This window comes from Phyllostomus hastatus, unplaced genomic scaffold (assembly GCF_019186645.2).
Source record: "Phyllostomus hastatus isolate PE091 unplaced genomic scaffold, TTU_PhHast_1.1 phas_contig_137, whole genome shotgun sequence".
NCBI lineage: Eukaryota > Metazoa > Chordata > Mammalia > Chiroptera > Phyllostomidae > Phyllostomus > Phyllostomus hastatus.
This window is the reverse complement of record NW_025333583.1, coordinates 16,648,366-16,675,454: the sequence shown is the minus strand read 5'-3', so window position 1 is coordinate 16,675,454 and position 27,089 is coordinate 16,648,366. Positions and strand designations below refer to the sequence as shown.

General features: G+C 33.9%; 2 protein-coding genes across 9 annotated transcripts in view; one reads left to right on the top strand and one right to left on the bottom strand.

The window, feature by feature from the left end:
• The window catches only part of CREB1 (cAMP responsive element binding protein 1), a 57,850-nt gene extending 33,244 nt beyond the window's left edge, over positions 1 to 24,606 (top strand). For all 7 annotated transcript variants that reach the window (XM_045852780.1, XM_045852774.1, XM_045852789.1 and 4 more), the window contains 5 exons: positions 80 to 180; positions 3,974 to 4,116; positions 8,727 to 8,909; positions 10,715 to 10,865; positions 18,484 to 24,606. In XM_045852780.1, coding sequence (XP_045708736.1) covers positions 80 to 180; positions 3,974 to 4,116; positions 8,727 to 8,909; positions 10,715 to 10,865; positions 18,484 to 18,628 — 723 coding nt within the window. In that variant the 3' untranslated portion in view covers positions 18,629 to 24,606. The remainder of the gene's footprint in view (positions 1 to 79; positions 181 to 3,973; positions 4,117 to 8,726; positions 8,910 to 10,714; positions 10,866 to 18,483) is intronic.
• METTL21A (methyltransferase 21A, HSPA lysine) overlaps positions 1 to 27,089 on the bottom strand; it is a 54,321-nt gene that overhangs the window by 13,521 nt on the left and 13,711 nt on the right. The gene's annotated exons all lie outside the window — the stretch shown is intronic.

Sequence of the window (27,089 nt, the reverse complement as noted above, 5' to 3'; positions counted from 1 at the left end):
TAGTTGACTTTTTTTTTAATTCATAAAAATTTTATGGGAATGAAATTTGATTATCAAGATAATTCTTCATTCTTTTCAGATTTCAACAATTGCAGAAAGTGAAGATTCACAGGAGTCAGTGGATAGTGTAACTGATTCCCAAAAACGAAGAGAGATTCTTTCAAGGAGGCCTTCCTACAGGTATGAAATTTAATAGTTAAAAGATGTCAGAAAACCAATCAGCTGTTCAATTCAAGACCGTATGGAAGCTTACTTTTCTTCATCTTGAGTTACTTTTCTCAAAATAAGTTGAAAGCTTATCGTACAGAGTGAGAACACTTCTTACTCTGCACAATCCTGGATAAACACCAACATGTATTTTTCTTCCTGCTCTGTTCTTGTAGATTATGCTGGAGCTGCTTTTCTGTTTAAAAGTTTGAAATACACTTGATAAGGTTATAGCATTTTCTAGTTACATGACAGTTTTGAGATTGCTCTTCATCTACTTAGCAACACATTTGCAAACCATTTCTTGTGCAATGGTACTTAACATAACTGTTTATTAATTTAATAGTTGTTTCAGAATGATGCTTTGCTGATATCCCCTAATTTTAAGGGTACCTTGCTGTAGTTTTTATATTCAGCTAGAGAAGTTGCCTGGTCCATGCCTTGCCTCCAAGATGTACCAAAACCATTTTTTTGTATGGATATACTGGCTCCATAGTAAATATTTCCAGGAAGAGTAATTCCTTCCACAAATTCTCATAAGCTTACTTCACAGTTTAATGTAAGGTTCAAACTTATAATATTATTCTTTTTTAGTAGTCTGAATTCCTTTATGTATATTTCTATTTTTCAGAGGAATGGTTAATTTTTTTTTCTACTTGGCTACTAAGCTAGCCCTTTTCTCTATCCTCACAATTCAATTCAGTGAACTGTATTTTCAGGGGGAGAATTGACTAAAGTGGTCTGGAAAGAAAAGACTTAAGAGGGATCACTGGCTTCATGCAAAAGAGAAGTAGATGTATGTGTACTGCAGGAGTTCAGTAATGGCTTTTAAACTTTTTCAAACCATACTCCATAATTAAAAATATATTTTTTTGTTTTGTTTTTTTTAAGAATTTTTAAAGTTTATTTTCAGAGGGGAAGGGAGGGAGAAAGAGAGGGAGAGAAACATCAATGTGCGGTTGCCTCTTGTGTGCCCCCGCACTGGGGACCTGACCTGTAACCCAGGCATGTGCCCTGACTGGGGATTGAACCAGCAACCCCTGGTTTCACAGGCCCACACTCAATCCACTGAGCCACATCAGCCAGGGCAAGAATACATCTTTTCATTTCTCTATACACATACATATAATTACACAATCATATATAAAAATGTAGGTATATCATATATATTGAGTGTATATATCTGTCCACAGGCATCTGAAAGAAAATTTTCACAAGGCAATACTAACCCTTATCATGGGTGATACTCAGCTGTTCTTGTTTTACAATATGTTGTTTGTAACATACTGAATTGTTTTGATGATCCACATGTGGATTTTGACCTCAGTTTGAGACACATTGCTCTAGAAACAATCTTACTCAAAATGTAGTCCACACACCAGACTGGTAAATCAGCATCTGGTTAGCAATGCAAATTCGTGGGTCCTTCCCCCGTATTTCATGAATTACACTCTGGGAATATGGCCTAGGAATCTGTTTTTAAAATTAATTTTTTTTTATCCTCATCCAAGGACATGCTTATTGATTTTAGGGAGAAAGGGGGAGAGAAACATCAATGTGAGAAACACCAATCGGTTGCCTCCCCTACGCACCCCAGCTGGGGACAGACCAGCAACCTAGGTATGTGCCCTGACTGGAAATCAAACCCGCTAGCTTTCATTTTATGGGATGATGCTCCAACCAACTGAGCCACACCAGCCAGGGTCGAATCTGTGTTTTAACATGCTCTTCAGATGGTCGTATGTATGCTGAAGTGTAATCTGTTGACCAGCATTCAGTCTATAAGTTGTTTAAAATAGTTGTTTCTCATTTGCAAAGAAATAAAGGAGAAAATCTTACTTACAATAAGAATAGGACTTTACCAAATGAGAACAAGTGATATGGAAAAGAATACGTAAGAAATCTTGGAAATAATAAATACAAACTGGGAAATTAAAAAACAAAACACCAGTAACAAACTGGAGGGGAACTGAGAAGGTAACTCAAAATGGAGAGCAGAAACAAGTAGAAAATGTAAAAAACTGGCAGAAAGTCATGGAGTATATAAAAGTGAGGTACTTCCATAAAAGCATTTATAGAATTTCCAGAGGAGAAATTGGGAGAAAGAAAATTATTTAAAGAGATAATAACAGAATATTTTATATAATAACAGTAAAAGTAATTACATAGGTAAATATATATATATATAAATATATATAGTTTTGCCTTGTAACTCCTCTTTTTTCCCTATATAATTTGAAAGACCAATACATAAAATAATAATTATAAAATCTGTTAATGAGCACACTATATTTTATGAAGATTTATTATGTGACAATAATATAAAAGGGCAGAGCTCGGGTAGACTGTTAAAGCTAAGTTATTCAGACTGATTTGTTGGAAATTTAAGATGTTGAAAATGACTTGAGTTAGGGTTTTTTTCCTCTCTTCTGTGATTATGTTATTCATTTGAAATATGGTAAGATTTATTTGTTTTTGTTCATACATCATTTTTATAATTTTCCCCATCCTTGTTGATGTATTTTCTTTTCTTTTCAGTATGTGAAACATTAACATGATTCCAGAAGTTAGAATTGTGTGTGTGTACGTATGTGCACATACTCAGAAGGATCCCCCCCACTCATTTCTTCTGTCCTCCTTCTTTCCCTACCACCTTAGTAGATGCTAATCTCATTAAACTTTGGTTTAGCCTCTCTGTGTTTTTCTAGAACAGATAAGCAGATCCATATATATATATTCTTATTTCACTTTATTATACAAAAAGCTACCATGTATATCTATTACTAGGATGAACTGTAATTTATTCAACATTCCCCTGTGTGTGAGTATGTAGATTGTTTTCCGTATGTGCTGTTACAAAGAGTGCTACCATGAGTATTTATGCGTATGTATTTTTGTGCTGTTGGGAGTATATCTTAAGGGTAAATACCTAGAAGACTGCTATGTAAACATACAGTTTTGTTAGATATTATCAAATTACTTTCGTAAATCTTCTTCTGATTTTACACTCCTAACAGCAAAATCTGAAAGCGTTTTCTCAAACCTTTGCTAATAGAATATATTGTTACACTTTTTCAAAAAAAGGTTTTTATTTATTTATTTATATTTAGAGAGGGGGGAGGGGAGAAGAAAACGAGGGAGAACAACATCAGTGTGTGGTTGCCTTTCACACACTGCCCCCCCCCAACCCAGGTATGTGCCCTGACTGGGAATTGAACCAGCGACCCTTTGGTTCACAGGCCGGCACCCAGTCCACTGAGCCACACCAGTCAGGCTTTGTTTTTTACACTTTTTTAAAAAAATTTTGCCAGTTTGAAAGTTAAAAATTAAAAATCAGTATTTTGGTCTTTTATTCCCCATCAGTTTTTAGAGTTCTTTATATATCAGGGATATTAGCCCTTTATATGTAATACAGGGAAACATTTTCTCCTAGTGTTGTTGATCATCTCTTGACTTAATTTTTGGTGTTCTTTGCCACACAAAAGGATTTTTTTTCTTTGCTTGCACCTGGATTTTGAATCACAGTCTTTCTTTAAATTCAAGTTAAAGAAAAATTCACCTTTGTTTATTTTGGTTCTCATGTGGTTTCATTTTGACATATAGATTGTAGATCCCTGGCCCTTTTTTAGTGTATATTTGTAAATTCTTGTGTTTTAAACTTCTGTCCTAAGCAGCAGCAGCTTCCTACCACTTTTTGGATCTTGTCCTATTGTATTTAGCCAGTTAATGTTACTTTATTTTAATTAATATAATTCTGTTTTTCTAGGAAAATTTTGAATGACTTGTCTTCTGATGCACCAGGAGTGCCAAGGATTGAAGAAGAGAAGTCTGAAGAGGAGACTTCAGCGCCTGCCATCACCACTGTCACGGTGCCAACTCCGATTTACCAGACGAGCAGCGGCCAGTACAGTGAGTAACAGATATTTCTGTTTCGGAAAGTGAGATGAAAACTAATTCTCCTGAAAGGAATCATGGAAGTGCCAACTCTTTTCTCAGGCTTGCTGTCATTATATATTTACTTTATTGTTCAATATGCAAAGTTCTATACAGAAGTATTTTGTTTCCTTCAGGGTTTTAATTAGGGTTACCCAAGTATGTAAGCCCTTTAGACGACCATCCTTTTGTTTTATGCTGCTGCATGGAGAGTCGTAGAGGTTTTCAAACCACTCCTTGAGGATTTTCATCTTCATGATGTATGTGATGTGATTAGAGAACATACGTTTTTTGAGATAAAGAAAATAATCATTCTTTGATTTTGTTTAAAGCCCAAAATGGTCTCATTATTTACCTATTTGATACTTCATCTTTCCTTCTAGCATTGTAAAGTAGTTTCTCATGTTTCATGGTGGGGTTGGAGAGGCTTGGCTGCAGTCTGCAGTCTACTAGCACATTCAGTTATTACTCCTTTTCATATGAAAGGTAGTGAAGTGAATATGATAATGAAAGCACAAGGACTGCTGAATTAAGTTCTTTCTGGCTCACAGAAAGCAGATTTCTTTTGCAAAATTATCAATTTCCATTTCTGTGACATCTTTAACACTTAAGTGTGTCTTAACTTTCACCTAAATCTGTTATAAAGTACTTTTGAGTTCTGCTTTTGTTAGATAGATGGCATTTGTGTGAAGGGCGCTTTTTGTCCTGTTTTCCCAGTATCTTTTTCCCTCACAAAGTGCCTGAAAGTATCGGTCTCTTCGTTTTGATTTGTTCGTTACTTCAGTACTGCCCATTTTATGTTTCCTGTCCTCCATTCATTAATTACAAATTAAATGCAAACATTGAAACTTCTTTGCTTGCTTAGTTTTCAAATTCCCTGCGGCCTGTGTCAGAAATGAATAAAAGTTTGGCTTCCAAGTTAATATAGTATTTCAGTTATAACTCCAACTTGGTTTGCATTCCAGCTGGATTAACAACAGATTTGCAAGTAGCAGACTTTTTAGCTCTCTCAAAGCGGAAACTTTTGATAGTAAGTAGAAGGAAGGCATTTTTGACTAAGCTCCTTGTCCACTCTGAGTTTAATAAAGTTCTGTTATCTTTTTTCTCTTTAAGTTCTTTGTTGGCAGAGATAAACAGGTACTATCTTTATATATATATGCACGTGTTTTTTAGCCCTACATCCAAACAATTTGAGTTGTTCAAGCTGTGTGCTCTAAGATGCAGATACATGACCTTTATTTTTTTCCGACTTCAGCACGCCTGGAGGATACAGCATACTTCTGTTGGTGACAGTGACTCAGTTAGCAGTTCTCACTTGAACTAAAAAGCATGTTCCTTTGGCAAGAGGCATATCAGAATCTTAAACAGGGAAGTGAAGTTCAGGAAAGTAGATGTTTAATTTGGTACACTGCTCTCCTCCAGCAACTGAGGATATTACTAATTTTAAAAGGTTAATACTTTTAGATTTTTAAAGGTTAGTATCTTTATCCCTTATTCTCTGCGTATAAACACACATGACCTTGATGGAAGTGACTTAATATTATGTTCTTGATTTTCATTAAGAAGCAGTATAATGACTACTTACCTACACAACATATTTGTATATTTTTTACCTTATCAAATACATTGTTGTGAAAATTCAAATGGTAGGGGTTCATATCATTAATAAAAAGTAAACATCTTTTTCTTCCCTTCCCAGTAGTAAGAGTTTAAGTATACATCTTTCCATTCTTTTTCATTCCATTTGTACATGCACATGTTGTCATGTATTTTTATATAAATGACTTACATTATTTCTATACCATTGATAATATATACACATATAGTTATGTATACTATGTCTTTAACAGCTATATTATGTTTCACTTTATAAATGAACATTTACTTAAATACTCCCCCCCACACACACACACACACACACAGATACTGGTGAACATTCAGAACGTTTCTACTGTTTCAAACAATGCTACATGAACATTCTTACTCATGTTGTATTGCCTCAGTGGCATGGCATTCACAGAGTAGAATTGTTAAATCAAAGCATATCCTGCCCAATCGCTCTTCCCAGTGGCTGAACCAATTTTTGTTCCTTCCATAAATTGGTTATATTCTTTTATTAATACTGTTGCTAGTTTTATCCATACTTTGTTCACTGTCTCCAATAATAAAGTCTTATTTGAAAGAGTCTGTTTTTAGGTAGAAAAACATGTATATCATTTTGAACTTGAATTTTTTGTTTCACTAAATAAAACTATATATAACCAATGATGTTTTTCTCTTTATTTTAGCTACTGAGAATCTCAGCTAAGTTTATGTTTAACTGTATTCTTTCTGTCTAGATTTTCTGATTGAATTATTGAATATACCTATAGATACATCAGTCACTTGACTTCTGTGTTCTTATTTTAATGAACTTAGTTGGGTTTTTTTGTCTGTGTGTTTTTTAAGATTTTGTTTATTTATTTTTAGAGAGAGGGGAAAAGAGGGAGAAAGACAGGGAGAGAAACATCCATTGGTAGCCTTCCTACATGCCCTGACCTGGGACTGAACCCACAACCCAGGCATGTGCTCCGACCAGGAATGTAAAAGGCCACATTTCATTTTGTGGGAAGACACCCAACTGAGCCACACTGCTCAGGGTTTAATGAATTTTGTTTTGTTGAAATCTTATCTAAAATTCTTTTGGAATAATCAAATGTATAAATAAATTAAGAAGAAACTATGTTTGATAGGATCAGACGTCAGTTTTCAGAGTACTTTCATGTACATTATCTCATTTAATTTTTTTAGCAATTGTATTTTAGTGGCTAGAACCAGATATTTTTATTTTTACAGAAGAGATAACAGAGTCAAATAACAGTTTAGTGATGGAACTTGGACTAGACCCCAGATCTCCTGATATATAGTTTTCTACTTCTTTCTTCCCACCATGAGTTCATTGGTATGTAGCCGAGAAGAAAGCTGTGTGTTAAATACAGTGGAATTTGCTTATTAACTCTATATGAGAAATTGTGGTTTGATTTCTTAACCTTCTGATTCTTTCAAGTTATCCTGGAATATTAATCTCAATAGTTCTTACATATTCTTTTTTTTTTTTTAGCCTTGTCTAAGATAAGTAAAACTTACGGGATTAAAGTGAATGGATTGTATTTGCCAGTATCTTTTTTTTTTTTAATTTTAATTTAATTTAATTTTATTTTTTAGAGAGGGAGGGGAGGGAGATAGAGAGAGAGAAACATCAATGTGCGGTTGCTGGGGGTCATGGCCTGCAACCCAGGCATATGCCCTGATTGGGAATTGAACCTGCGACACTTTGGTTCGCAGCCCGCGCTCAATCCACTGAGCTACGCCAGCCAGGGCTATTTGCCAGTGTCTTAATTTACACAGATATCATTTGTAAACCAGATCATAGCCATTAACTGTTACTTCCTGATTGAACAATAGATCATCAATTTTCCATATACAGATTATTCAGGATATTAGTTACCAGAGCTGGCTCACAGTTGATTCCAAGTTAATTCCCTTCTAACAGACAAAAAGTAACATGCTTAAGTCAGACATATTGACTTACTCAGTTAAAAATCCATTATGCAATTTTATATGTAATATAATTTTTAGTCTCTTTTTGGAAAACTTAAAACTCTGACAGGGAGAGTATCTAGAGAAGGATCCAACTATCTATCTTAATGCTGATAACTAAAGGATTACTTCTTCCAAATAAAATAATGATCTATTTCTCTTTTTTTCATATACTCTACCATAAAGGTGAATTCACCTTTTTTTTAATAAAGTGTAATGTCTTTGTAACAGATGATTACTTTGTAACAGTGAATGAATGACAAGTATAGTTAATTAATAAATAATCAATAAAAGACCCCTGATGAGAATGCTTGGATACATAACTTAGAAATAGCAGTGAGGTATTCTTTTCCTAAATGATGGTCATAAGCTCTGACTTTAAACTCCCTGAAAGACTCTGAAAATTAAGTTCCACACGACATTTCAGTTGTTTCATCGAGTGGACTTCTGTTATAGTTTGTGCATTGCTGGCAGTTAGAGAAAACATGCTACTGAACTGTTTTATTAATTATTCATTAAGATAACCTTTTAGTACATGCCCATTATTGTACTAATAAGTATGTGAAAGTAGAGAAGAAAAAACACATTTCCTACAGTCAAGAAATTTATTTAATTTGGGGGTCAAATACTAAACAGTTAAAATATTAGGTAGTTAATGCTAGAATAAAGAAAGTATGGGGTCACAAAGTGGGACCTCCTCCGAACCAAGTAACTTCCAAAGGAATTTAATATTTTCTCACTTATTTACTTATTCTAAAATTGTTAGTAGATATTATTATAAATTATAATGTAGTTTATTGAGTGCATTTATATACAGAAATTGGATATGGGTTTCCTGAGCAGAAGAGTACTTGAATGTACTAAATCCTTCTTGGCATTGTTATTTGTAGTTACAGTTCTCTGAGTTCATGTCTTACAACAAAGTACTCTACTTTGAGTTTAGTGTGTTGTAAAAGTCCTATATGGTATTAATTAAACTTGTAACAATAAAATCCATTGGGTTTTAGTTGCCATTACCCAGGGAGGAGCAATACAACTGGCTAACAATGGTACCGATGGGGTACAGGGCCTGCAAACATTAACTATGACCAATGCAGCCGCCACTCAGCCGGGTACTACCATTCTACAGTATGCACAGACCACTGATGGACAGCAGATCTTAGTGCCCAGCAACCAAGTCGTCGTTCAAGGTAAGAGAACTCAGATTTCACAGGTATGGTAAATTCTGTGGAAGGTTTAAATTTTATAAACTCAAAAAAGTAAGTATGATACTGTAAAACATTGTTAAAATGTAAATTTTTCTTCACTATAGATAATATTTTCTATGAACTCTTCCATTATTACAGTTGGACCAAAATGTCATGGCATAAAAACAACTATTTTCCGTTTTAAAAATATAATTTCTATCTTTAACACCTAGAATTTTGGGGTAGGAGAAACAGCGTAGGTTAAAGGGAAACAGTGAAACCAGGATTAGATTCTATCGAACTCCATAGATTTGCTCCGTGACCTTGAGTAAGACCCACCCTCTCCAGGCCTTTTTTTTTTCCCATGTGTCAAATGAGAATCTTACTAAATTATTGATCAGAATCTTTGGATATTCAAAATTGTTTCTCTGCTTTTTTAGTCAAAAGCAGTTTATACCCTCATTTCTAAGATGATCATTTTTTATTTCAAATGAAAGCATGTTCTGAAAAATTTTGTACCAGTATGCAACTAAAGAAGTAGCTTTTTAAATTTTGTTTTATTTTATTCTACTTTCTTTCAGGAATCTTTATAGATAGGAGTTGACCATTTTTCTTTTTAACTATTTCAGTATTTTAAGAATATGGCCTAATGCCAGATTGAAATTTGCATATTAAAGAAATAAAAGATGTTTCTAAAATGTTTTTGTTAATAATATGTTTTGCCTCTGTTAGGGAATGACAGATGTGCCCCTTCATTATGGATGAAAATTTTTTGAATAATTCTAAAACATCAACTAGAGAGAGTCATAATTTATTTAAAAGGGCCCTAATGTATTTACAGAATATATTCTGTTACTGAAATATTTGAAGAAGATAATATTTTGCTTGTTAATGGGAGTAAAACACCTTTTCACTTTACATGCAGGTACTCAAAAATTGTAAAGCAGGATGTCAGTGAATTTGAATTCTGAACGTCAGTTTGAAGATGGTAACATGTTTAGTATATAAATCTTTTCCACTCAAACTACACATTTTAATTGATATTAACAAACATGGATAATTTTATAAGAACAAAGATCTTCAAATTCAGATAATGTTAGGTTTCTTCTCTTAGGTGGGCATATTATTACGCTGTTTTTAAAAGCAGTTTGACAAGTAGTGATTGTATTTCTTTTCACAAGTGATGGATCATTTAGTTAGAATAAAACTTGAGTTTATTTAGTAGTTATCATTTACATTAAAACAGTGTTTACAGATGATATAATTGGCATCACTTGGTACACTTTCATACTTACAGTTTTGTGTCAATTAGAAATTTATAATAGTTGACCATAATGCTTTATTTTCTCTTCCATTTTGCTATTTTATGAAAAATCATGGTCGTTTTTATGTCGTGGCAAGAGTCTACTTGAAATTTTTTAATATGAATTTACCAATATCAAAGGAAGACATTGAGGACTATATCTAGGAAGATGATCCAAGCTGTGCCCTACTTACCTTTTAGACTTAAGGTTGGTAAGCATGTTAACAGAATAGAACTGCATTCCAATGAAAGATAAATAACCCAGCAGATGTGTATAGGGTTAAGACCTCTTTCACCCAAGTGCCTATGCTAATAAACACATTCAGTTGGGAACTATTCTCAGTAATGACCCAAAGAGTGCTCTTTCAACATTTTAGTCAGAATCACCTATTCCTTTTTTTCCCCTTTTAATCTAAAATGTATGTTTAGATTGATGATTGACCTCCCTAGTTTTACCAGGTCACAGTGCTTCAGTGTCTTACACCATGTTCATTTTTCTTTCCAGCTGCCTCTGGAGATGTACAAACATACCAGATCCGCACAGCACCCACAAGCACCATTGCCCCCGGCGTGGTTATGGCGTCCTCCCCAGCGCTCCCCACGCAGCCTGCTGAAGAAGCCGCGCGGAAGAGAGAGGTGCGCCTCATGAAGAATAGGTATGTACGTTGCATTTACTGAGATTGATGTAAGTGGGGTATGTCTTCAGATTCTTGAGATGTGTGTCTTTCACATCTGCTGACAATAGGATCTTGGTGTTGAGTTAAATTTTGGTGTTTTTAAATTTCGTTTTAAAATTTAAACATTTTACAAGAATTTGTAAAAAATTTTACAAATTTTAAAAAATTTACATTTTTTAAATTCTTGTAGAATTGATGGGTCTTGCTGAAACTCATTTAGTAAGTTGCACTTATGAGATGGCCAATAGGATTACGGGTCAATCTTTGATCATGAAGTAGTTTTCTTTCATGCATTTTCCCCATAAGAGATTTAGTGCACAATTTGCTATATATTCATTAGGCTTCAACCAACTGGCTAGGTTATTTAAAATTGTTTCTTTCCATGAGCAGTATATTACAAGATCAAGAGTTTCATGTACATATATTAAAATTAAATGTTAAATTTATTTGCAATATAGTAAACGTATAATGGCCAATCCATGTCCTAGTGAATATTACCTTTACTCAAAATAGTAACAGTTTAGCACCCAAATATTCTTTGAAAATGGATTGTCTGAGAATACCTTGTTATTAACAAAATCTTAAAATAGAATTAACCTCAAGAAAATGCTGCAATAAAGATGTTGCATATCAAAAATCTATGAAAATCCACTTCTCATAAAGTAAATTCATAGCTTTAAATGGTTTTATCATCACAAAACAATAAAATATTTTTATTTTTACTTACATTTACCTTAGTATTTTTCTTTAGCTTAACATTTAAATATTTAGTTTAGGATTTTAATATAGAAATGACATAAGACAAACCAAATAAAATAAAATAAAATAATAAAGTATATAAGATATAAAAAGTTACAAATTGGTAAAAATATTCCTCTGCTGTTCACCCCAACGTTCTTCAAACACGATGAATAAAGTAAAAGAAACAGACTGAACGTAGATCTGGATTCAAGTTCTGGTTCTGTCCCTTGTGTTGTGGCTTTGGGATATTAACCTAAATATTAACCTTTTAAACCTCCGTTTTCTCCTTTTTATACCAGGATCCCACAACCACCAAAAAGGGTTGCCTTTTCCCAATCTTATATAAATGGAATCATATAGTGCGTAGCCTTTGGGTCTGGTTTCTTTTACTTAGCAAAATGCATTGAAGATGCATTGACAGTGTTGCATAAATAAATAATTGGTTTTATCACTGGTATTTTCATTGCATGTATGTATTGTAGTTTGTTCACTCACCTTGAAGTTTATTTTAGTTGTTTCCAGTTTGGGAGGATTTTGAATAAATGTACTGTAAACACTTATAAGTACATTTTTATATGAATTTTCAATTCACTTGAGTACATTTCTAGGAGTGGTCTGGCTGAGTGGAATAGTAAGTATATGTTTAACTTTATAAGAAACTGCCAAACTGTTTTCCAAAGTGGCTATACCATTTTGCATGTGCACCAGAGTGTATGAGAGTTCCATTTGCTCTATAGCAAGTGTTAGATTGTTTTTGCATTTAGATCTATGATCCCCTTTGAATTAACTTTTGTATTAGTTGTGAGGTGTGTTAAAGTTCATTTTCTGCATATGGACATCCATTTGTCCAGTAATATTTTTTGAAAAGACTATTCTTTCTCTATTGCCATTGCATTTTTGTCGAAAACTAACAGACCGTATTTGTGTGGGTGTGTTCCTGAGCTGTCTAGCTATTTTCATTGGTCTGTGTCTATACTTTCTCCAATATTACCCTGTCTTGATTACTATTAGTAAGTTTTGAGTTTGCTAATGTGAATCCTCCAACTTTGTTCTTTTACAGAATTGTTTTAGTCTTCCAGTTCCTTTGCATTTTTGTATAAATTTTAGAATCAGTTTGTTGATGTCAGTGAGAAAGTTTGCTGAGATTTTGATTAGGATTGTGTTGGAGTTTATAGATCAAATTGAGGGGAATTGACATCTTAACAATACTGATTGTTCCATTCTGTGAACACACTACATGCTCCATTTTCAGCATATAGTTCCTATACATATTTTGTTAGATTTAAACCTAAATACTTAGGGGCTTTCAGTTTGGATTTTCTAGGGGGTCGGGGGGAGTATTTTAAATGGTATGTATGTTTTTTAAATTGAAATATTCAGTTGTTCATTGATGGTATATAGAAATAAAATTGACTTCTCTTTTAACATTTTATCTTGTAACTATTCTAAATTTACTTATTATTTCTAGGAGCTTTGTTGTAGTTTTTTTTTTGGCATTTTCTACTATCATGTTGCTGACAAATATGGACAGTGTCTTTCTATTGTAGTCAGATTTTCTCCCTCCCTCTTCCATTTTTAAGGACCCTTCTGATTGCATTGTGCCCACCCAGATAATCCAGGAAAATTTTCCTATTTAAGGTTGGCTGATTCTCAACCTTAATTCTATCTGGAACCTTAATTCCCCTCTTACCATGTCGGGTAACGTATTTACAGGTCTCAGAGATTAAGACTGGGCATCTTTGGGAGAACATAAATATGATGATAACTACAGGTTCCTTGTAAATACTGTTTATTACAGTAAGAAGTTCTCTTCCGTTTCTAGTTTTGTGGGAGTTTTTGTCATAAATACCATATTTTGCTGTGTATAATGTGTCCTTTTTGCCCAAATTACGGAGGGAAAAATAAGGATGCACATTATACATTTGAGCAGCATTTTTACATGGCAAAATATGGTAGTTGTTAAATTTTGTCAGATGCTTTTCTGAATCTATTGAGGTGAACATAGGATTTTTCTTAATTAGTCTATTAATAGGGTAAAGTACATTGATTTTTTTTCCCAGTGTTGAGCTATGAATGCATGCTGGGATGAACTCACACATGATCGTGATGTATTATCATTCTTACATATTGCTGCATTTGATCTGCTAGTGTGTTGTTGAGGATTTTTGCATCTGCATTCATGACTGATAGAGAATTTTAGTTTTCTTCTAATGCTTCTGTCTGGATTTGTTATCAGAGTAATGCTAGCCTATAAAATGAGGTGGGAAGTGTTCTCTTATTTCTGAAAGACTTTGTATAGAATTAGTGTTGTCTATTCCTTAAATATTTGGTAGAATTTGCCAGTGAAACCATCTGGGCCTAGGGTTTTCATTTTTTGAAAGGCTTTTTTTAAAACTGTGAATTGAATTTCTTTACTAGATAAAGGACAGTTCAATTTGTGACAACAATTTGTGGGATGCAACTCAGTGCTGAGATGGAAACTTATACCTTTAAATACTTATGTTAGAAAAGAAAGTTTTAAATCACTAATCTGTGTCAGAAGTTAGCAAACTGCACCTCACTACCTGTTTTTATAAAGTTTTATTGGAACATAGTCATGCTCATTTCATTATTATCATTTTCTGCTTGTATGATACAATAGCAGAGTTGAGTAAGTTGTGACAGAGCCCATTGTGTCTAAGAGCCTAAAATATTTACATTCTGGCCCTTTACAGTAAAAAGAAAAACAAAATTGTTTGCGTTGGTTGGACATTGTCCTAGAAAGCAAAAGGTCATTGGTTTGATTCCTGGTCAAGGGACCAAAAATGAATGAAAGAGTGAATGAGTGAATAAATGAATGACTGAGTGAATAAATGACTTGTTTAAAAAATCAGTGCAATTGATAAACTTTTTTGAATGCAAAAGACAAAAAAGAAGGTAGTATGGAAGAATTGAAGATGCCAAGAGAAGGCAAGAATAAATGAAACAATTAGTATCACATACAATTAGTTTAGTAAATATAGGAGGAGGATGTAATGTAAAAGAACTTTTTTCTAAAAATGTGTATCAAGTTAATTTCAGAATGTATAGGCTATCTGTTTGCATAAATGCTTGGAATGATAAAATCCTGTTTCTATATTGGCGGAGACATCGGCAATCCATTTCATCATCACCCCACATCCTCCCCATCCACTGGGAGAGTCCTTTCCTTTTCTTCTGCCCTTAAAAATATTCAGGTAGAAATTTTTGAGAAGCTCTAAGAGGCATTCTCCACACTAAAGAGTTCTTTAATTTTTTTGTTTAAAGTTCATTTGAATTTTGTATTCCAAAATATACTGATGCTTATTTTAATATAAAAGTGCTTAATTTCCCTCTGCCCTATCAATTAAAATTGGTGCTTTAGAGTGACATTTCAGGTTTATTTTCTGGTTCTGCATACTTGTTAATATAAAGCTAATGGTCTTGGTTTGGGACAGGTTGATTAACCTTTTTTTTTTTTTTAAGCTGATGAGGAACAACCCTCAAATGGAAAGGGCTGGGAACTACACAAGTAGTTAATGTTGAAGTGAGGATCTGAACCCAAGTTTCCTGACCCTCAGTTTAGAATTCTTGCTAGTCTGACATCCTGTATTGAATTGTTATCCACATTTGCTTATTTTAAATTGTGCCTGTACTGAGCATCATTCTTCATGACAGTGGTCCTCCCACCTCCAAACAAAAAAGCATCATGTAGTCAAATTCAGTTTGGGACATGCTATACATAGAATTTCCCTTTGGAGATTAGTATATTAAAAAGATCAAAGAGACCTTGCATTGAAGAAATAAGTTAATTTCCTTAGCCTACTGTTTTCATTTTTATGAGAAACATTGTAACTTTCACAACAATATAGTATTCAGCCCCCCATATCTTCAGGTTCTGCACCTGTAGATTCAGCCACCTGCGGATCAAAAATTTTTTGGAAAAAAATATTATGTTGTTGCTCATGTAATTAGACCTAGGATGGTTGTGCCTGTACTGAATATGTACAGACTTTTTCCTTGTCATTATTCACTAAACAATACAGTGTGACTATTTAATAGCATTCATATTTTATTAGGTATTGTAAGTAGCTTAGAGATTTTTTAAAGGTTTTATTTATTCATTTTTAGAGAGAGGGGAAGGGAGGAAAAAAGAGAGGGAGAGAAACATTGATGTGGGAGATATACATTGATCAGTTGCCTCTCACATGTCCCCAACTGGGGACCTGGCCCACAACCCAGGCATGTGCCCTGACTGGGAATTGAACTAGCACCCTTTTGGTTCACAAGCTGGCTGGCACTCAACCCACTGAGCCACACCAGCCAGTGCCTAGAAATAATTTCAAGTATACCAGAAGATGTGTTTAGGTTATATGCAAATACTGTTATTTTATATAAGGGACTTAAGTATCCACAGATTTTGGTATCTGTGGGGCCCCTTGATAATGAGGAACAGTTGTACTGATTTCAGTGAGAAAAAGTTAGGAGTTACTTACAGGATCATAGTAGTTTAACTTTGGAAACCTCCTGACTTGTCTTCAATGCTCAGTAGAATGTTGGGCCATTTTTAACTTATTTCCAAAAAAATTTTCTTGCACTGGATCATACATTGTCCATATCTACCATGGACATACAACACTGGGTACAGTTTTTTAATTCCAAAAATTAGCTTGCATTATAAGAAAACGTGTTCGTTCTTTGAATCAATAGGCTCTATAGGGATGAAGACATTAATGAGATTATAATAGACTGCCATTTGAGTTATCTAGAAATAATAATAGCTAATGCATATGTAGCATTTGCAAAATGCCAGCCACTATTTAATGCACTTTTCATATATTCCTTAATTCTCATAAAACTTTTCAGGTAGGTTATATTATCTCTTTTTAGTCAGGAAGCTAAGGTTATATAATTTGCCTGTGGTCACATAAATTGATAAGGCATAAAATCACTTAAAATTAAATCTGATACAGTAAAGCTACTACTCTTTAATTGCTGTATTGTACTGCCACTGTGGTAAATGAATGATTATAAATTGAATGATTATAAATTGATGGGGGGGTTCATTTTTTAAAGACTTAAAACTTTTCTGCTTTCAACTCCTACATTCATTCAACAGTAAGTACCTGCCTTGTGCCAGTCCCTGTGATAGTGATTTAGTAGCTTGCTAAAAAGTATTTTTTATTACTTTTAATCTGCTGGATTTAAAAATTTTTTATATTAGTTTAAAAAAATTGCCATCTTAACCATTTTTAAGTATACCGTTTAGTAGTGTGAAGTATATTCACATTACTGTGCAACAGATCTCTAGACCTTTTCAGCTTGTGAGATGGAAACTCACTAAGAAACAACCTCCCTCAGCTGCCCCTCCCCCTGTAGTCTTTGGCAGTCACCATTCTTTCTGTTTTTCTGAGTTTGACTACTTAAGATATTTCATCTAAGTACCGTCATACAGTATTTGTCTTTGGTGACTGCTTGTTTTACTTAGCATAATTTCCTCAAGTTTCATTCATGTTATGGTACATGACAGGATTTCCTTTTCTAAGGCTGAATAATACTCCATTGTTTACTTATACACCATGTTTTTAAAATGTATTATCAATCCGTAGATATTTGGGTTGCTTTCCTTCTACCTCTTGGCTCTGGTACATGATGTTGTTACGAACACGGGTGTGCAAATATCTCTTCAGTGTCCTGCTGTAAATTCTTTTGGATATATTCCCAACAGTGGTATTGCTGAGTCATATGGTAATCCAGTTTTTAATTTTTTGAGGACTTGCCATAGTGTTTCCTGTAGTGGCTGTACCATTTGACATTCTTATCAATAGTGCACAAGTTTTCATATTTCTTTGCACCCCCATCAACACATGTTATTTGCTGTTTGCATTTTTTGTAATAGCCATCCTAATGGCTGAGAGGTTATTTCTCACTGTGGTTTTGATTTGCATTTCTCTAATGATTAGATTGATGTGGAACATCTTTTTATGTGCTTGTTGGCCATACGTATGTATATCTTTAGAAAAATGTTCAAGTCTTTTGCCCATTTTTTAAATCAATTTAATTTGTTGAGTTTTAAGAGTTCTTTGTATATTCTGGATTTTAAGTCCTTATCAGATACATGATTTGCAAATATTTTCTCTGATTCCATAGGTTGTTCTTTCACTCTGTAGATTGTGTCCTTTGGTGCACATAAGTTTTAAGTTTGACATAGTCCCCTTTTCCCATTCGCTTCCTTGTGCTTTTGTTGCCTGTGCTTTTGGTGGCATAGCCGAGAAATCACTGCCAGATCCAGTGTCTTAAAGCTTTTTCCCCTCTGTTGTCTTAAAGAAGTTGTATAGTTTTTGGTCTTGGTGTGTAGGTCTTTAACCCATTTTGATTCAACTTTTGTATGTGGTATAAGATAAGGGTCCAACTTTCTTCTTTTGCGTGTTTCCTCAACATCATCTGTTGATGAGACTTGTGTTAGATTTTTTTAAATGCCTTGAAATGAGCTTGTGAGATCATTGAAGGATGTTTTTCACACTAAAATTTAATATTTTCTTAGTTACCAATAATTGATAGCTTTTCAAGTTTTATAGGTATGATGCATTTTTTAAATATAATTTTTAAGTGATAGTTCAGCCCTTTTGTTGTTTGTGGGGTTTTCACATCAAAAGAAGTTTTAAATCAAACTTCTATGGTATATTAAAATTAAATGTTTATGTAAGGCAGTCTCCAATTGATTCTGTATTTTTTCCAAATGCTAAATTTATAATATATTAAAATGATGTATGAGCTAAATCTCTAAGAAATGTATTCTAACCCAAAATAAGTGATACAGAAATGTCACATACTTTTTCCTGTCCTTTTTTGCTTATAGGGAAGCAGCACGAGAGTGTCGCAGAAAGAAGAAAGAATATGTGAAATGTTTAGAAAACAGAGTGGCAGTACTTGAAAACCAAAACAAGACACTGATTGAGGAGCTAAAAGCACTTAAGGACCTTTACTGCCACAAATCAGATTAGTTTGGGATTTAAATTTCACCGGTATGGTGGAAAAAGAACTGACTTGGCCACAAGCAGAAAGACAAAATAAACATTTTATTTTCTAAACATGTCTTTTTTTCTATGCGCAAAACTGCCTGAAAGCAACTACAGAATTTCATTCATTTGTGCTTTTGCATTAAACTGTGAATGTTCCAACACCTGCCTCCACTTCTCCCTTCAAGAAGTTTTCAGCGCCAGGAATCATGAAGAGACTTCAACATTTCATCCCCCACCCTCCTCAAGAAGTAATAATTGGTTTACTTGTAAAATCATGGGGGAAATGAGGAAAGAAAATCTTTTTAAAAATATTCCAAGGTTAGTGCTGAGCGCACTGATTGCCTTAGGGACAGAATCACCCCAGCCTCTTGTGCTGGAGTGATGTGTGGGCCGCATGCATAAAGTAAGTAAGGTGCAATGAAGAAGCGTGATTGCCAAATTGACATGTTTTCACATTTTCATTGTGAATTATGTAAAATCATTAAAAGGCTTATCCCCTAAAAAAATTCTAGTATGGTGTTGAAGAAATTAAGAATGAATTTGGAGTGCTTTCTATGTATATTCTCTTCAATACTGAAAACTTGTCCTTGATTCTTAAAAACATTCTGTATTAACTACAGCTCTTCCATAGGGCAGTTGTTGCTTCTTAATTCAGTTCTGTATGTGTTCAATGTTTTTGAATACATTAAAAGAAGTAACAAACTGAAAAAAGCATGGTATTTTAAGTTAAAATGAAGTAAATATAAGTACAAAGCTTGTTTTAGTTAGTATTAAATTCTTAGTGAAAAGATGCTCTTTACTCAAACCAGCCCTCTGAGTTATATGACAAGGTTTTTAAATAAATGTTTTTGTCATCGCCTCCAAAAATATTTATATTGTCAATCATTTACTTTAAAAAATTTCTAATTAAACGGTTCCCATTTGCACTTACATTATACCACCAACAGGAAAGCCTTCAAGATTAAGTAATGCAAAGTGATATATTTGTTTATAAAATGTTATGTTGTAGAAAAGTACTTATTTTAAATTTTTTCCATATTAACACATTTTAACAGTATCTCTAGTGAATTTTTTAATGGAGAAGTTGTAAGGTATAGCTCTAAAAAGTACACTATTACATGTGGCGAGGAAAGTCATTTTCTTCAGACATATTTGAATGACTGCTGTACTACAATATTTCGAATATCATTCTTGGAAAGCATTTGTTTTCCTCTAAAAAGGGTAATTGTGCTTTAGGCTTCCAATATGCTATATAGTCTTCGTCATTCTATAAAGGAGATACATTTTTTAACTCCTAATTATAACAACCTGTGTTTGTATGTATCATACATTGTTTTCATTACTACTTGTTATTATTAATCATTTTATTCACTAAGCCTGATAAATCTAAAAGTTATCGTTTAAGAGAAAATAAGACTAAAAAAGACTAAGGTGGATTTTAAAAATTAGAGATTGACATAATGTTAGATATAATTTTTCATTTGAGAAGATTATTTCTTTTAGAAAAGAGTCTAGAAAATTAATGTTTTATATTTAGTCATGGTTATTTTTTAAAGTTGTTAATGTGTTAAAATATGCAAGTGGATGTTAATTATTGGGTCCATTTTAAAAAGTAAGATTTTAAATTAATATTTGTAAATGGTATATTTTTGTTTGTAACAAACCATTGTCTTTTTTCGAGGATAAACAGAGTTTATGAAGGAGCATCATTCTAAGAATTGAGTGGTGTAGTATATTTGGACAATGCGTCAGGTTTTCAAGAAGGCTTTCAAACGACTGTATCGTTTGATGTTTATCCTGCTGAGCTAACGGGGAAAGTTATAGCATAAAAGTTATTTGTATAGTAGCACACTTACGTCATTTTCCAAAACTGGTTTAACAGAAACCGAGCAAAATCGCAAATCGATTCACCAACTAGAATTCTTTCGTAATGAGTCGAAATGTCAGAGTGAACATTTTGAATGTCATAAAGCTTTATAAATGAAAATTGCCTAGTATTTAGTAAGTTGTAAACTAAAGTTAAATGTTTTTTCAAAAGTTGGGACTTTCTATCTGATCAGAAAGTCGGTGGTCCTCTTAGTCCCTGATACGTCAAGACGCAATCACTTCCGTATTAGCTGGTTGAGTTTGTAAGTTACAAAGATGGAGTCCTTCCTATCTTGAGGATGATTGCACTGGCTTGGTCAGTTACTTAATGGTGGGGTAAGAAATGTATTCTGTTGATAAATCTGTTTCAGAACCTTGGAGAGACTTGAAGATTTCAGTTTATACAGATAGAAATTAAGAATCTTTTGTGCAGACTTTTTTTCTTTTTAAACAAGCATTGGGGGAAAGGTGTTTTTAAGCATGCAACTTTGAGAATTTTTATTATGAAAATGACAATTAAAAAATCTTGTAGCCAAGAACATATGTGGCCACATTACCAGTAATGTTTTTTTCTCTTCGTATTGGCCAAAAGGGAATGAAAACGTCATCATAGGAATCTGTACATAGCTATTGATTTGCCTAGAAAATAGTTTGGTATCACTTTGCAAATATAGGGCCATGTGGCACTTTTATCTATAGAACAGATTAACTAATGAAAAATGAAGTGGGAGGGGTTTATTTTTGATATTACTGTTAGTTTTCAAGCTTTGATAGTGTTTAACTGAAAAGTGGTTTAGAAAGGGCTAGATCCAATGTGTTCACATTGTTAAAACATTGCTATCAGATGTAACTTGACGTTCATTCTTTTTCAAACTCAAGTACCATGTTGGCAACCATAATACTGTCATAGGTGCTGTTCATTTAGATATTCTGGGGGGTGGCATTTGTATAATATATGTGTACATATATATATATATACATACATACAGTATATAATCTGAAGCTCTGAGAGCTCTTAAGTCAGGAATGCTGAGTATTATAGTATATTGAGGTCAGATGAATTTTTACATTTTTGCGTGTTCTATTGCATATCTTTTTGTAGTTTCTTAGACTGCATTACTCCAGCACTCATGATTGATTTTTTGTCCTCTAATTTTCTTCCAGGTATTTCTTTTCTTTTTTTTTTTGCTTGATATTTTTAAATATGTTATTAGTCACTTGAAAACTTTCCTCCACCCCCCAAAGTATTTGGTTTATATGCTTTGTCTCTGGCAGCTATAACAGTGGTAAGAACACTTTAAAGATAGCTTCTAAAAGGTACCACTGCTATTTCAAAAAATCATCCTAGGGGAGGATCTGGGTGTTTTCATTTGAGCAGGGATTTTGTCAGAAAATGTGTTTGTGTGGTAGGTCGGCAGCAGTGCTTGTACGGGAAAGCACAATACCAGCCAGGTAGGCTGTCCAGCCAGAAGCCATGTGGCTGAAGATCATCTCTGTCTCTCAGGCTGAATCTCTATCATCATTTCAACCATTTGGGTGACATGTGGAATCGTACAAAGGCTTAGGGAGAAAAAGCAAGTTTGTTTAAATCAGGATGCTTTTGCTTACTTGAAGTGACTTCCATTTAGATTTCTTTTCACTTTTAATGTTTTAAATTCTATGATTAGCTACAGTCAGCATAAGTTGGTCTTTATTTTCAAGATCAAAGAGGCTGCTTCATTTTGCAGGAGTAAATAAAGCTTATGTCTTAAAGTTAAGATTTTTGAATTAAAGTGTGTTTTAGAAACAGTGGTTATATACCTGTTCAGTTATTTTTCAAGAGGCTTTATTTTATTGTCTTTGTAGCCCTGAGAACTATTGGTGTATTGTGTCCCATTGACTTAATACAAAAGTTGTGTATTTATTTGGATTATATTTACATTATATTCTTTGTAAATGTTTGGTGTAACTTGCACTTTTAAAAATGACCCAGTTCGGGTATTAGCAACTTGAGAAATTCCCTCATCAATTCATTGTCAACTTAGTCTTTCTCCTTTCTTTAAATAACTGGACATTTTTTAATGTAAACTTTTCACTGAATCAGGAAATTAGATTTGACTAGCCCAATTAAATAGAAGATGAGTCCAAATCCTTATTCTTTCTTCATTATGAATAAAGATAGGGAAAAAAACAACTCAAGTAAATAAATATTTACAATTTTAAATAGACTCTTATCTTCACCCCAACAATAGTACTGTCTATAGGATGCCAAGATATCCATGGATTTGTCTAGAATGGTAAAAGATTTTTCAAGGCAGTTAAGTACTGTCATAATGGAGACCTGCATGTAATCATTTGACTGAATTCATTTCACCTAAAATCGGCCTTGTTAGCATAAGAGACACGCTGCCTAGTTTTGACTGACTTCAGAGGAGGAGGGAGAAAGTGCAGTGTGCTGCCTGTAGGTGGAGAGTGGTGGGATACATTTGCTCACTCAGTTGTACAAAGCACAACTAGAACTTGCGAGTGGCTTACATACATCTTGAGTACTTTAATGTTGATAACGTTGACTTTTTTTAAGTTGACTGCATAGTCGCTGTATGTACTAGGAACTGGTTTCCTTGACTTTCTAGAATCAATGGCTAGGAGAGGCACTAATCCCTGAGGGGTCGAACATATCGTGAAGCTGAGTCAGTATGGAAGAATTTCAAATAAATCAAACAGGGTGCTGAAGTTCCATCTGTCTCACATGCTTATGATAAGTTCTTGCTGATTAGTGAATGTAGCTTAAGCCTTTGTACGTGTCCTCAGGGGGCAGGCAAACTTTTAAGAGGGACCAGATAATATTTGAATGGAAGGATTATATTTCAGGTGTTTTAGCTTGAAATTTATTTTTTAAAAAAATAAAATAGAAAAAAAAATAGAACAAAGCCTGTGAAGCAAAATTGATACCATAGAACAGGCAGAGTTGTTGAGCACAGGGAGAAAATACTGACCTGTCTGCATTCTGGTACTGTGGCTGCAGGTCCTACCTTGGTATAATGGGATACATTAATTGTCACCAGCAAGAAAAAGGAAAAGTCTTTAGGAAATGTCTTTAGAGAAGGTCAAGCAGTAGGAAATTGAAATTGTACCTACTGTTACACAGGCATTATTTATTACTTGCCTACAAAAGTATAGCATTTCTAAGCTTCTGTCTGAGAAGCATCTCAGAGATGTGAAAGTAAATCTGAAATAGTTGCAACATTGGTAGGGAAGGAAAAAATCCCTGCAGATACGATCTTACGTTAGTTGGCCAAGTGAAATGATCTAGCATTGTGTTTGGGAGGTTTTATTTTCTTAACGTTATTAAAATTGAATTGGTAAATGCTTTATAGACGTATTTTTATCCAGATGCCACTCCAATTTGTGTATGTAATAAGTAATAAAATTATTTATATTAAAAGTGGGAAATAATTTGTCGACATTTTTCTGTGATTAGATTTATTGGGGGTGGTAGGGAGAGTGCTTGTTAGCAGTTTTCCGTGTCAAGTTGTCTCTGACTGATCTGTCCACACGTCAGTTGTCATCCCCACCCCAAAAAGGAATTATTTCTGACCTAGGAGTATCACTTGAAACTTTTTAGAAACAATAATCAGGGAAGTTTCTAGAGAAAGAGGTGTTTGCTTTTTTTTGTTTTCCCTTGAGGACTGGGGTAATGAATACCTCCCCCAAAATTATCAGCACAAAACAGGGTATTGATTTTTAACTCTGATGTTGCTATTAGAGTTGAATACTAAATAAAGAACTATAATAAGGAATATACATTTCTAATAAAAATTCCTACATCCTAGAAGCATCCCTGTTTTAATTTTTTTTACCTAAATCTTTTTGTGCTTCACCAGTGTAAAGAAAAAAAAATGTACTGAGTTCTAAAGCATTTTATTAACACTATGTACATACTAGCTGCTTTGTGTTCAGAATGGTAGCATTGCTTTGTATATTAAAGTGATCCTTGTGAATTTGTGAAATATTGTCATAAAGTGCTTTTTCTTACTGTAATCTTTGTGGTAAAAACTGTCATAATGCCCTTTTACACACATTTACGTGCAGTCACATAAACATGCTTTTAAAAACTGTTGTCTCTTTTTTGGGGGTGGGATCTCTGTATTTTGCTTTTCACTAGTAACATTAAGCTATATTTTCTTGGACGTAACATTTATTAAATGAGCAAAGTTATGTTAGAATATATCACAGGCTTGTGTTGCACATCAACAGAAAACTAATTCAAGCAGCAAGAACACATCTTCAGTTAATCTTATTGTCTTCCTAATTTTTAGCACAAGATTTTTTTGTTCAGGAAGATTGAACAGTGCCTTCTTGAAGACTTGGAGATGTTACCACTCTATTGAAAACCTGACCAGCTATCTCCAATGTCATAAAATGCATGTTTGCATTGGAAGAACAATAAGAATAGATAACTTCTCAGGTTCCCTTAAAATGCTGAAGTTTTGTGATCATATAAAAGAAGGGAATGTGGTTATAATCTCTTTGCTTGAAACAAAAGACATACTAAATTCATTTTCTGAAAATAACAGTGGATTTTATTCTACAGTACCTGTTACACCAGCTCTTGTATTAAAGGAATTACATGATTTTCATTCCTTTTTTCCTTCTACAAGAGTGACCGCATAACTTATTATAGAAATAGGCATTTTTGAAGGTGAAAGGGTAATCTTAGTAGGGACAGCAGGCATAAACCAGCATTACCCGGCTTGTCAGCCACATTTAGGTGCTTGGATGAATCTCCAATAAAAGCATAGGGTTCCTACCTTCTCTTCATGCTTGTCTTTGCAGCCACTTTGTCATTTACAGTTTTAGTCCTGAGCTGCAGACTCATTTGTCATCTGCACTCTGTAAAGCACAGGTCCAATACAAAACTTAATTTCTCCTCTACATCTGTTCTTCCTTTGGCTTTTTTTTTTTTTTCCTATAGGTGATGCCACTATTTGTTGCAGCTTAAGCCAAAACCCAGAAAAGCACTTCCTTGATCAATGTTAGCCTTCGTCTCGTGCACTTGAAGCACATTGATTGAACTGGGACTTGGAATTCTAATGGCCTAACAAGTGAAGAGGAAGGTAAATTTTCAGGAGTTTGAATGCTCTTTTCATTTTTTATTGAGGTGCAGTTCACATAACAAAGCCTGCCATTTTAAGCAAACAATTCACTGGTATTTAGTGCATTCATGATACACTACCACCACCTGTGTCTAGTTGCAGAACATTTTCATCGTTCCAAAAACCCTGTACCCTTCATTTCTCCCTCCAACCTCTGGCAACAAGCAGTCTTTCTGTTTGTATAGATTTACCTATTCTGGATAATTCATATAAATGGAATCCTTTTGTGTCTGGCTTCTTTCACTTAGCAAGTGTCTGAGGTTCTTCCACATTTATCAGTATGTGATTCCTGTTTGTGGCCGAATATTCCATTTTGTACATGTAAGTGCATTCACCTGTTGATGGACATTTGGATTATTTCCACCTTTTGCCTATTGTGAATAGTGCTGCTAGGAACATTCATGTACAAATATTTGGTCATTCATGTATCATTTGGAGAAAAGACTGCTCCAGTCCTCTGCTAATTTTTAACTTTTTTTCTTGTTCAGTTTCTTGTGTTTTGTATATATTCTGGATATTAGACCTTTCCCAGATAAAAATGGTTTGCAAATATTTCCTCCAGTTCTCCAAGTTTTCTTTCCACTTTTGTGATGATGTCTTCATTTGAACTCAGTTTTTAAAGTGATAATGTACATTTGGAAAAAACTAAAAGACAAATGCACAAACACCAAAAAGTTTGTGTATCCTTCCAGTGCAAATCGACATGCAGGGTGGGGCAAAAGCAGGTTTATAGTAGTTTGGATGGGAAATAATACAGTAATAAGTAACAATATAAGAGCAAACTGATGTATTCACAACTGTAAACCTACTTTTGCCCCGCCCTGTAAATATGCAAATGTAATGGAGATTCTCCTCCCACCCCCTTTTTACATAAATGGTGCTTTTTTCACTGAATGTGTCAGCAATAGGTCCATTTCAGTATATATATATATATATATATGTACATATATCTGTCTATTAACAGGTATGTAGTATCCCATTGTATAAAATAACCAGTAACCTCTTTTGTGGACATGTAGGTTGCTTAAAACTTTGACTGTTAGATATACATGTTAGTAGAGCTACATACATGAGAAGTGAAAACTATGGGTTTTTTCATATTTGGAAGTTGTTTCTTAAATATTAAGAATCTGCTAAATCAATAAAAATATGTTGGTTTTCTTTTATGTCAAACTTAAGCGTTTTTTTGGTGGAGATGTTTTGTTTGTTTGTTTGTTTGTTTGTTTTGGCTTTTGTTTTTTTTGAGGAAGTCAAGTCAGAAGTAGCAGAGCCAGGCTTCATGAGGTTATGACGTGGGTGGACCTTCCTGTTCCCACCTCTGTTATACTGTTTTCCTGTTCATCTCCCTCAGAAACAGTCCTCACCAAGGAGACAATTTTTCAGTATGCTGTCTGTTCTAGTGTTACATTTTAACCCTTCCCAGGTAGTTGAGAAACAAAAGC